This window comes from Leucopleurus acutus, assembly GCF_964270905.1.
Source record: "Leucopleurus acutus genome assembly, chromosome: 8".
Taxonomy (NCBI): Eukaryota; Metazoa; Chordata; class Mammalia; order Artiodactyla; family Delphinidae; genus Leucopleurus; species Leucopleurus acutus.
Genome location: NC_139151.1, coordinates 84,540,413 through 84,552,592, shown reverse-complemented (window position 1 = coordinate 84,552,592; position 12,180 = coordinate 84,540,413). Strand labels below are relative to the sequence as shown.

Genomic DNA, 12,180 nt, shown 5'->3' with positions numbered 1-12,180 from the left:
AATATTCTGGCTTTGTCCACTGACACATGCCTAGCATGGAATGCCTGGAACATGGTAGATGCTTTATAAATATTACTGAATGACTCCTGACATACCTGCTGTGACAGGCACTCTGATAGGTACTGGCTGAATGGTTTACGTGTGTTGGTCAATGACTTTTTAATCTCTTTAGAAAAAAATATTTTAAATTCCTAGATCCATTTAAATAGCTAAATACTTCCTAGTACTCTCAAGAAGCCAATTTACCTTCAAGTGAATTGCAAAATTTGGATTTCACCTATATGTGGGATCAGTACTTTGGGCTAGAATGTTCACATAATTTTGAACAACTCACACCCATGACTAAATGGAAAGAAACAAAAAATACATGTGAGGATGTAAAGTAACTAGAACTCTCATACATTGCGTTGAGTGTAAATTAATTTAACCACTTTAGAATACTGTTTGCAGTACCTAATAATGTGAAACATCTGTATACCCTATGACCCAGGAATTCCATGCCTACATATATGCCCAAAGGAAATGCATACGTGTTCACCAAAAGATATGAACAAAAAATGTTTGCAGTAGCACGATTCCTAATAGCCAAAAAGTAAAAACAACTCAAATGTCTATCAACAGAACAGATAAATGATTACATATGCACACAGATGAATACTATACAGTAATGGGGTAAATGATCAACAACTACATACAACGTGGATGTAGCTTAGAAATAAAATGTTGAACGAAAAGAAGCCAGACACCAAGTGCATGTACATCGAGTAAAAGTTTACTGAGAGAGACTGAGAATACGTATTCTCACTGGTATGTTCTGGCGGGGCACTGAGAAACTTTCCTCCTGATGTTTCTCTGAAGTTAAATTCTGGAAGTATAAGGTGGTGTTTGAAGGCACAGCCTAAACTGGCCTACTGGAAACCACATGCTTTTGAAGCCTTATGTTTTATATCTTAAAAATACATGTGAATTCCCTATTCTTCATCCATGCACATTGAACAGAAATATTTACCTCAAAAAATATTCAAGAAAACAATATTCAAGGGAAGCAGACCCTGGTTATCCTGTGGTTACAGTACTGTGGCACACTACCTCAGACTTCAGTTTGAAAAAGAACTGCTGGAAAGTAGACTGGTTTGGTTAGACAGCCTGGTTCACGTCTCAGATTCACGACACATTAGTGCTGGGAGTTTGGGCAACTTACCTAGATATTTTGAGCCCATTTCTTCATTTACATAATGAAGATAACATTATATCTCACAGGTGGTTTTGAGAATTAAATGCGATGATGTTAAGTTAGGTAACTCAATGCTCCTAACCTTTTCCTTCCCTACCCTGTAAGTAGTACTGGGGTGGAAAAAAAGTCAACAAGCAGTTTGCTGCAATATATATATTTTAATTCAAAGTGAATCGACAGTAATACACCATAAATTCTTATTTTGACACTCACCAAAATAGTCACCTGGAAAACCCGCTTTTTGTGACAAAGTACAGAAGGCTTGGTCACATTTAAATCACTGAGAACTAGAGAGAAATACTATCGCAAACCGTAATAGACATTACATCCATAAAAATTTTCCCAGTCCTTATTGTAATATTGCACAGTGCAATTGCTACATGGCAAACTAGTGTAGCATAGAAGTAAAAGCAAAAACAAACCAAAGAAAGAAAGCCACAAGTCTAAAACTGTTAAACAGTTAACAGTTCAAACTCAGTAATCAAATCTATATCATTGGGTTCTTTAAAACAAATCTTCCTACACCTTGCAGTGTATGATTTAACTTTTACTTAACACAAATCAACTTTAAAATTAGTAGTAGAGATTTTTAAAATGAAAAAGTTTTGCTACTACAGTAACATATTTAAACACCCTGAAGGAAAAGAAACGAAATATCAAGATATTCGATTAAAAAATAATTTGTAAATTAAAGTAGTATGCAAATACGCAACTTGGAAGTCATGCAGTGTTTTATTTAAGAAAGCAGTAAAACCAAAGAAAACTGGTAAAAATGGTTTTAAAGAGAGTACAAATTCTTTTGTCAGTATGCTAAATTTAGATTTTAGCAGGATCTTGGATCTTTTTTTAATCTTCTTAAACACATAAAAAGCACGTGATTAGAATCAGTTAAGAGCAGTGTACTTAACTTGGGTACGCCTTTATCAAACAGGACTATTATATTATGAAAACATTGAAGTTTATCATTCACCATCAATTTAACAAGACATCTCAGTCTTGGAACAGAAATACAGAAAATACGATGTTTCAGGGTAGTGAACACGGCCCTGAACAGGAAGAAAACTGCGCCAGTTTTGTACCTGGTACAAACATCGATCAATCCTTTGCACTTGGTGTTTCTGAAACATCCATTGCCAGCACTGATTCTTCTCCAACAAGTGAGCAGATACCAGTAAACTGCTGGACCAGATAAATTAAATTAGAAGGCTGTGGAGGGCAGCAAGTTTACTTAAATAGTGACTCCATAAATTTGCCATCTGTAAATAATCTTTTAAATTAATCTTAGGCTATTCCTTTTTATGTGTAATATATATATATATTTCTATTTATATAAAATGCATAGAATTGATTACTAAAAACACTGAAACTTGTGGGGAAAATTAAGTCCTTCATTTTCAGTGTGACTAAAAATGTACTGCTGGTTTTAATCTTATGATCTAATACTGTAATTTTTAAAATTAATTTCAGGCACATTTATTTCATTGATGATTATTAAATAAAACACTGCTTGTATTCATGGAGTAAAGAAAAGTTTATCCATTATTAGCTTATTGTCAACGCTGTACTAGTGGTATGCAATTCATTTATCAAAGAAATGCTGTAAATCCAAAACAGTTGGAGTTTTACACTCAAATGCTTTGTACTGTTTATTCCAGTAAATGCTGTAAGATTATATTCCAGATTTTTAAGGAAAAAAAGTTAAGTCAAGCCTGCAAGATACAGCTTTCTCAAGTGTCTACAATGCCAGTATGAAAATTAAAAATTAAGTTACATTGATACATCCCAGTTTTTTTATATGCAGTGATGAGCACAAACATTAATAGAGATAAAATACTGATGCAAATAACACACCCCAAAATAACATATGCAATTTTTTTCCATCATTTACAATACAGTAGTTACAATGACACTCCAAACAGAAAAGCAAAGTAAAAAATCAAAACCCCAACTTCTATTTCATGTAATTAGACTTATACAGAAATTAGAAGGCTAAATAACAACTAGTTAATCACCTAATTTCACAGCTATCTGAAGTGGCAATCGTTATATAGCAGCTTATCTATGATACATTCAAGATAAATGATACAATTTATTATTTGCCCATAAGCTAAAACACAGCCTGCTTAATACCTTCCTTTAAATTCCACCTCTACACTACAATATACTTGAGGTCTATGCAAAAAGTAGCTACCTTTTATATAGGAAATGGATGATTAAGTCTTTGGTGCTGTAAAAGCAACTTCATTTAAACATCACCACCACCACCACCAAAAAAAAAAAAAAAAAAAAAAAAAAAGGAGGGAAAAACCCAAGACGCACTTCCTAGGAAAACAAGCATGTAATTTCTGTCCCTGACGGAATGTATTAAATAAGCAAACACCACCAACAAGCAAAACAAGTACTACAATGTAAAAATACTTAAAAACAAAACAAAACAAACCCTCTCACATGCATAAATGAAAAATTGCACACAAAGAACTCACATCTTTTCAAGCTTCAATGGTAAATATTCTGCTACTATTTATTAAATACTGCATGGTTTGCCCAAGCTAGGATGAAACCACATCATGAATCAATGAGCATTTTCTTTCATTATCTACTCAAAGTCATGCCTACTGTACTGCATCTCTAAACATTTTATTAAGTCCAATTATACAGCAAACACTCCCAAAATAAACTTAGATTGTATTGCAGTTTCACTTAACAGTATATAAAATGCTGTGTTGTGACAGGTATCAACTATCCATTAGATACTGAATCACTTTTTCTTAAGCACTACTACCTGCTTGCTTTTCTTGAAGCTAGATCATTCTGAAAAATCAAGACAGCAGAATTCAGCTATAGCAAACATGCTGCCCTCTTAGTAAGGAAAAAACAGCTACAACCTGAAATCATACCACACAAAACCAAAAATGAACATTACTCCATCAAAGGAAACTAAAGAGTAAGTCTGAACTTTAAGTGCTGCAGTCCTCAACATTTATATATAGTAATAACATTAACAACCTCAAATATTTAAGGCACTATGTGTGGGAACGGTTTACAATGCAGCTGAGATTATTAGAACAACATTTAAGAGCAAAGTCTAGGCAACATTTTGCCCATGCAAAAGACACATGCAAATGTAAAGAACAATAGCTCAATTTCTTAGGTAAGTGACCCAACATTTATACACTAAGACACAGATAATACAATTCACTTGTATGCTGTAATTCTGACATATGTGCATCTGTTGCTCTAAGTCTGTACACAGAATGGCTTCCCAAATATAGACGTGTCTTGCACTAGTTAGAAGGCAATTTTATAAAAAATAGTGGGAGCAAAACTGGACTTCTGCTCCCATAAGTCACCTGCCTAGAGTTACTACATAAGAAGATAACATGACCAAAGACAAGTTATACCAAATGTGCAAAACACATTAAAAGTGAGTTTTTTTTTAAAGCTCAAAGTTGTTTAAATTGCACCCAAGTCTACATGATTCAAAAATAATTTTCTTGTGCCATGGCTAATATTTATTAAATACCATGTTTTATTTTTAATCAAATGTTTATATCATTGAGCTTCCTCAATATACTCTTTTGAATTTTCACATATATGGATACTGGCTGAGTTTGGTTGGACTCAGTGGAAATCCAGTATATGCAGGTGATGCTGCAATGTAAGAATGTGGTGGGAAGATTGGTTTGTACTGAGTCTGATGAATGGTTGGGGATGGTAACAGACGGGGATTTATGCCCACTGGGACTTGGTGAACTATGCCACTGGGATGGGAGATATTATAAGTTGGATGCTGTAACATAGGTCTTGAGGTACATGGAGAGGCTAAGAGGTGGGCCACTGGTGCAGCACTGCTGAGGGTAGCTGATGATGGGTATGGAAGTAGAGTAGGCTGTCCTCCGAGGTGCGTATTTCCAGCCAGATGGGCGTGCACAGCTGTGTGATTAGGACTTCCATGAGAAAGAGTGAATGGATTACTAGTAACACTAGTAGGGATATAAGCTTGCTGTCTTCGATGTCCAAAGTTTCCATTCCACTCTTGATGCCCAGATCCAAAGTGCTGAACCTATCCAAAAACAAAACAAAAAGATTAATTACATATTTTGTAAGTCAAAAAGAAAGGGAAAAAAGGGAAATTACAAGATACTCTGTGACTGATAACCCACAGAGGATCTCTCAGATCTTAGCTTATACTAAGTATAAACAGAGTGGAGAAAAATATCGATCAATTTTATATATATATTAGTATTAGCATTTTAATATGTATTACTGCATATTATTATAATATTAACATTGCCACTACCCCTGCTAGTAGTGTCACTATTCCTACCACTACTGATAGCTACCATTTGCAGAGCACCTATTATATGTAAGACTAACACTTTACGTACGAGACTGTATTTAATTCTAATTATAGTTATATAGCTATCATTTCCACTAACTGTGGTCCAGACTTGTTGAAGAGACCTGGCCAAGGTACTGTACATAGCATTTGGCAAAACCAGGATGTGAACGCAGGTCTGACTCCAATACCTATGACCTTTTCTTTCCCCCAAGTCAAACACAACTGCCAAGCACAGTGCTGACCAGATGGCAAGTACTCAATAAGGCATCTCTCACCATCACAACTAACACACAAGAAATGTAACCATCAATGCACTGGTGTGCATTCTGATTTAAAGGGCCTAAAACAACAAACAGACTAAAAAACTTTAAGAGAACCTAAGAACCTAATCTTTCTGAAAAATTCAAGTTCCATGGATAATCGGATAATTATCCTATTATTAAGCCAATTACTTTTTAAGTCACTTGGGATAATGAAAAGGGAAAAATTTATTAAGATTTTATACAGTGTGAGAATCTTTTTCCCCCCAGTTAGAAAACTGCTAAATCTGAATCCCAAAGACTCATAAATTCACAAACATACCTGACTGAAATTCAAATGCTGCTGCTGGAATGCTGATGTCAATTTCTGCTGACGATTACCTACTGCGGAAGGCTGGTTTAATCTTCCAGGAGCAGATCGTCCTTTTATTAATGGCTGGCATACAGAATCTGGCAACAACAAAATACCAGAAAATAGCTACTTTTTCCTTCTTATATAAAAATTAGAAAGGTCTTTAGATATTTTACACAATAGTGATTTGAGAACCTTAAAATTAAATAAAAAGAAAAGATCTCATGGTTTCCAAGGACTGGGTGATATTAGAAGATACCTCCTTTGTACAATAGATTTGGCAGGGTCAGGCTGGAAATTCAGAGATGACTTTTGGCTCTAATGTTCCTAAATTAAGACCTTTCAAGGGACAATCGGGAAATAGAGAGGACTCAGTTTACCTGTGTTTGCCATATGCTCATCGGCATTTAATCCATTTTCTAGTCCCATTGGTGGCACCACAACAGTACAAACAGCTGGTTTGGTTTCTGTGTCAGCAGAGGTTACCAGTTCTGTGTTTTGATGCGTATCCGCCACAAAACTGCTCTCTGCAAACGGGCTGTCATGTCCTGAAGAGTCTGATGTTGGAGAGCCATCCACAGTATCACAACTACTTTCCTGTTCTTCATCTGACATACTACAACAAGAAAGTATTTTTATGAACAATGTTTTTCAACGTTAAATCTAAAGTTAAATAATTTCCAGACTCCCAGCAAACTGATAAGAATCTTATTCAATTATTTCATACCTAATTACAACTTCTTCCTTATCAAAAAAACATTTTTCATAGATTTCCTAGACTCCCACATTAATTCTCTTTTCAGACTGCTAACCCTAATTCTGTGTATCTAGGAACACACTCTTGGCACTTATTTTTCCCTCCTTTCCCTTCCCACTTGATCCTCAGTCACAGTTCATAAAATCCCATTTATAAATTACAGAAGATTTCATCAAGACACTACAAAAGAGGTGCTGTTCTGGATAACTGAAACGAAATGTACAAACACATAAGCATGCAACTTGCATATTTCAGATTAAATTCTAATGTTATATGTGTGCCTTTAGTGATAATTTGGGTCCTTTTAACTAACCAGTTATCTGAAAGGTCTTTCCCACCTCTCTGAAGGTCTAGCCAGTGTCCCATTTCTCTTCTCGCCCTGACCCTTGGGCCCTGCCCACCACCCCCCAACTCCTTGGGATTTCTACAGCATTTATATTGTTTTACTACTCACTTCATAGTTAACAATTTGAAGCATCTCTTTTTATATGTATATTTTAATCTTTGTATTTTATTTATATATATATACACATGTTACATGTATGTGTGTATTTACATATACGTATGTATAATATCAACTTCCAAACCACATTATAAACAAGTTATAAGAAGAAGATGTGTTAATACTTCTTTATGCTTCCACAGAGCTTAACCAAACTATTCAAAACCATATTTCCTGATTATGGAAAAAAGAGAAGACGAATAAAATTAAAGCTGAACTTTTTCAAATTTTGTTTCCACTAAAAAAAAGAATTTCTAAAAGCTAAAATCAAATGTATTTCACTGAAATTTTTATGGCTCATCTCTTAATGCGTTAGTACCTCATGCAGGTTAGGAGCAGCTCACTACTTTAGTGACAAGGCATGTCCCTGGCCAAAAGGAAGGGTAGGAAGGAAATATGCATGAAACCGTGCAAATGAATCACTATGAGAGAAAAAAATCAGCAAATACTCTACTGACAGTGGGTCATTACTTTATTATGCAAAACATTCCTTTTTATTTTGCTGAAGTATATGTTCTTATTCCAAATTTAAATTACAATAGTAGTCTGTGGAGCTGGAGTTGAGAATGTGGCTTTTTCACCCTTTCAAAACAAATGATTCTTTAAAAATCATTTATTAGAACCTCAATTTTTCATTTAGATCTGTTCTGTAATAGTAAAGAAAATTACTACTTAAAACCTGAGTTTATAAAAAGGTGATCTAGTTCAAAAATTATGATCAAGAGAGAAGTCACTGTGGTAAACTGGCAGGTACTTACTAATTTAAACAACAACAAAAGAAATCATAGGCTTTTTAGTAGACTTAGTATTTATAATGTACTGCTATTGAAATTCCTTTACCTGTTCGGTCTCTTGCAAGGGGATGGGCTGGACTGTCCTGAGGAGCTGGTGCTCAGAGTACTCTCAGGACTACTTAATGAACAAATCCGATCAATATTCAAGGTGCTCTGGCAAGCTTCACAATCCAGATTACCTTTACATCTAAGTAAAGAGGGAAGGGAAAACTAGGTCAAAAATGAGAACATACCTCCCAAGTAGCCAAAACTTACATTATTTAATTAAGGATATGAAACAGTTAAGACAAAAATCTAAACCTCATAATACAGGAAAAATGCTATAGTAATCACGCTAAATGCTATTCAGGAAGTTTACTCTGAAGGACATGAACAGACAAGTAATAAATCACAAAGTTTTTCTTCCCACTGCAGCAGAGGGTGCCATAATTATTGAAGGAGGCAGGAAAATCGCGGGAAACTGCTTTTGGCACTTACTCTCTGAGCGAATGTCTCTGCGACGTCTCTTCTTCATCAGTGTCACTGCTAATGGTGATCACACTCACCGCAGGACTCGGGGAGTCAGCGATGATGATGGTTTGCCGCTGTTTATCTGAAACTGATGAATCAGGGTCCTGCCTGATAGAAGTTTCACAACAATTTCTTGCCTCTCCTTCTGAGTTATGATTGTCCTGTGTTTCTATGCAACTTGCTTCCTCAACATCTTTCCCATTTACTATCTTTGGAGAAATAAATGCTGATTGTGGGATATTGGTATTCTGCAATGAATTACTCCTGCAATCAAAGGAACAATGTGTTATTTCTATAATCAAAATATATACATGACATTTTTCTAAGACAGCTTGTTATAATTAACAATGCAAACCTTCACTTGTTAAGATTATAACACACTAACATACAGATGAGTCTGTGATATATAAAATACCTCTAGAAATATGAGTGTAGATTGCATTTACAAATATTCAAATGGTCTTTTTTTTTTTTTGGTAAATGTGATATCTGAGTATCCAAAATGGTCTAAAATTATAGGTAGATAATAAATCAAAAGGGCAATAAAGACAATCTTACCAACTGAAAGCATTTATTTCCTCTCTTCCTGGCTCCCATTCCATTAGTTTTACCAAAATACCTCTGAGAAATTGAGAAGGGAGCTGGCTTAGTGTTTGTAACAAAGCTATCAAAGAGGTCATTTTGAATACAACAGAGTGACCCTTTGGTGTACATGCAAAATTTATTTTAATGATTAATTTTCAAAATGCAGAGGAAAGTTAAAATATCAATACCAACCTGTTCTGGCACAGTTTATTTTTCTTGGTGGTGGCAGGCTGAGGCCACACAACATGTGCGATGCCCACACTAATTGGCTGAGGGGCTGATAAGGTGATCTGATTGGTTAGAAGAGGTTGTGGCATCACTGAGCTGTAATGATTGCTGTGTGAAATCATTTTCCTAGGGAGAAAATTTAGAACAATTGAATCCCTACTTTACCATATCTAGTTTGCAAACTATTCACAAAGAAGTACCCTTGTTTTTAACTTACCCCCAGTCTCCGAGCCTTTGTGAACCAGCCATACCCTCAGAAGCTAATGTAGTAGCAGGAGCCATGGGTGTTATCTGTTGCCAGGCAGGAACCAGCATCTGCTGTGTTCTACCAGACCATGTCTGTTGCAGCAAAAAACAAAACCAAAAACAAAGAAAAACTAGTATGATACAAGTTAACTCAAAGTAACAATCTTCTAGACGGGAATAAAGACACAGACCTACTAGAGAATCGACTTGACGATCAGGGGACAGGGAAGGGTAAACTGGGACAAAGTGAGAGAGTGGCATGGATATACATACACTACCAAACGTAAAATAGATAGCTAGTGGAAGCAGCCGAATAGCACAGGGAGATCAGCTCCATGCTTTGTGACCACCTAGAGGGGTGGGATAGGGAGGGTGGGAGGGAGGGAGGGAGACGCAAGAAAGAAGAGATATGGGGACATATGTATATGTATAACTGATTCACTTTGTTATAAAGCAGAAACTAACACACCATTGTAAAGCAATTATACTCCAATAAAGATGTTTAAAAAAACTAAAAATTTTTTAAAAATAAAAAAATTCAATAATTAAAAAATAATTATAAAATAATTATAAAAGTTAAAGTCAATAATCTACAAGGATCGAATTCCCATCTAGGTCATTTTCATTGTTTCCAACAGCACAAATGGATTAGTGCCTCTACCTGAGTAAAAGGAGGACAGCACATATGTAAAAATAATGAATTATTACCAACCTGAGAAAGAACTCCTGGTCGGATCTGTAGTGGCTGCATGGCTGGGGCCTGCGTTACAAGGGGTACTGTATTATCTACCCTTATTGAATAACTAGTGGGTTTACCATGTGTTGCAGGAATACCTGTGAAATAGAAAATAACAGTTCTCAAATAAAAGAAAAAATTTTTCTCTGAGTTACCTTATAAAACTCTTAAATTTATGAATTGCTAAAATTCTTATTAGGATTATGAAAAAATTCCCTGCATAAAATTTTCATAATATTAGAAAGCAATCTATGTGGAAAGTGAGATACTGTCTATCTACCTTGTGGTACCTCATTCCAAAAATTGTTATAAAGCTACTCTTTCAAAGTTGAATGATTTGTTTTTGAAACGTCCCATTCCTTTTAAAGTTTGCTATTATAGCTTTCCTTTCCTTTTAGAAAGTTCTGCCACTGGTAAGACACGGAAAGGTGAATCTGGCTCAACATCCTTATCCTCTAGCAGGTAAATGTTCATCTTTTCATACAAACTTTTAGCTATGCTTGGTATTTTCTTCTTTAAAACTATGATAGGATCTTATACACGTCATCAAAGGAGGAATGTATCATGATGGTTTACATGTTTCAATAAAATTCAAGATGGCACACTCATTTCAACCTCTAAAGGAAAAGCAAAAAACAAACTTTTCTGCCTTATATGATACAACTAAGCATTTATCATTGTGGTTTAATCTACTAGTATTTCTAGTGGAGAGCTACTGGAACTCCAGGACAAACATGTTCCGTTTTGCTTACCCTCTAGGTAAATTAAAAAGCAGGATTACTACCCACGTTAATCCTGTTAATATTAATATGTCTGTGTCATACATTGCAAGAGCACCTTGCAAATATTAAGTCTTATGGTACTAAACTTTAAGAGAGTAAAGTAGTATTACACCAACTAAGAACTTTGACTAACAAGATTTTAGGGATATCTCCTAAGATTAGAAAGCTGACTTACTAGAATAAATTCACTACTTCATAATTCCAGTCTATTATATTGTACTTACTTTCAATATGGGCTGGCAGATCATTTAAACATAATCAGTTTTTGGATAAAAGTGACCTTGTGTGATCAGTCATTAAAAAAAAATTTTTTTAAAACAATTATTTTTTTTTCCTACTGAAAAATAACCTTATACTTTTTATTGCACAAATATTTGTAAGTGATAATTCTAAGGAGAATTTTATTGTGTTTATTTTCTTCACAGAGGTGCTTATCCTACTGGCAGGGTGTTCTACCCTCTGAACTCCACCTAAAGAGCTACATGTGAGGGACTTCCCTGGCAGTCCAGTGGTTAAGACTCTGCGCTTCCAGTGCAGGGGGTGAGGGATCGATCCCTGGTCAGGGAACTAAGATCCCACGTGCTGCAGCGCATGGCCAAAAAAAGTTAAAAAAAGACAAAGAAAAGAAAGAGCTACATGTGAATTAGATCTACAAAGATCTATGAGTTATTTTTTTAAACTGACCTTCTTACTCTTTCCAAAAAGCATGTCTTGATCAGCAAATTCTCCAAGGAATGGAATATGAGCACACCCAGGCTGTGTAGATATATTGCAGCAATAGAGAATCTCATCAGAGAAAAAAGCATCCTCACTTTGATAAGGATGAAATCACAGAGCAAATTCTTAAATCCC

The 12,180-nt window shown here is 35.2% G+C and overlaps 1 protein-coding gene across 3 annotated transcripts in view; it reads right to left on the bottom strand.

The window, feature by feature from the left end:
* Window positions 1-1,378: 1,378 nt before the first annotated feature.
* HIPK3 (homeodomain interacting protein kinase 3) overlaps window positions 1,379-12,180 on the bottom strand; it is a 96,612-nt gene continuing 85,810 nt past the window's right edge. For 2 of the 3 annotated variants that reach the window (XM_082844002.1, XM_082844003.1), the window contains exons 9-17: window positions 10,523-10,644; window positions 9,782-9,903; window positions 9,529-9,690; window positions 9,310-9,372; window positions 8,719-9,015; window positions 8,288-8,428; window positions 6,569-6,804; window positions 6,159-6,286; window positions 1,379-5,297 (exon numbers count right to left, since the gene is read on the bottom strand). In XM_082844002.1, the coding sequence (XP_082700128.1) occupies window positions 4,821-5,297; window positions 6,159-6,286; window positions 6,569-6,804; window positions 8,288-8,428; window positions 8,719-9,015; window positions 9,310-9,372; window positions 9,529-9,690; window positions 9,782-9,903; window positions 10,523-10,644 (1,748 nt within the window). In that variant the 3' untranslated portion in view covers window positions 1,379-4,820. The remainder of the gene's footprint in view (window positions 5,298-6,158; window positions 6,287-6,568; window positions 6,805-8,287; window positions 8,429-8,718; window positions 9,016-9,309; window positions 9,373-9,528; window positions 9,691-9,781; window positions 9,904-10,522; window positions 10,645-12,180) is intronic. The other variant, XM_082844004.1, reaches the window with a different exon arrangement.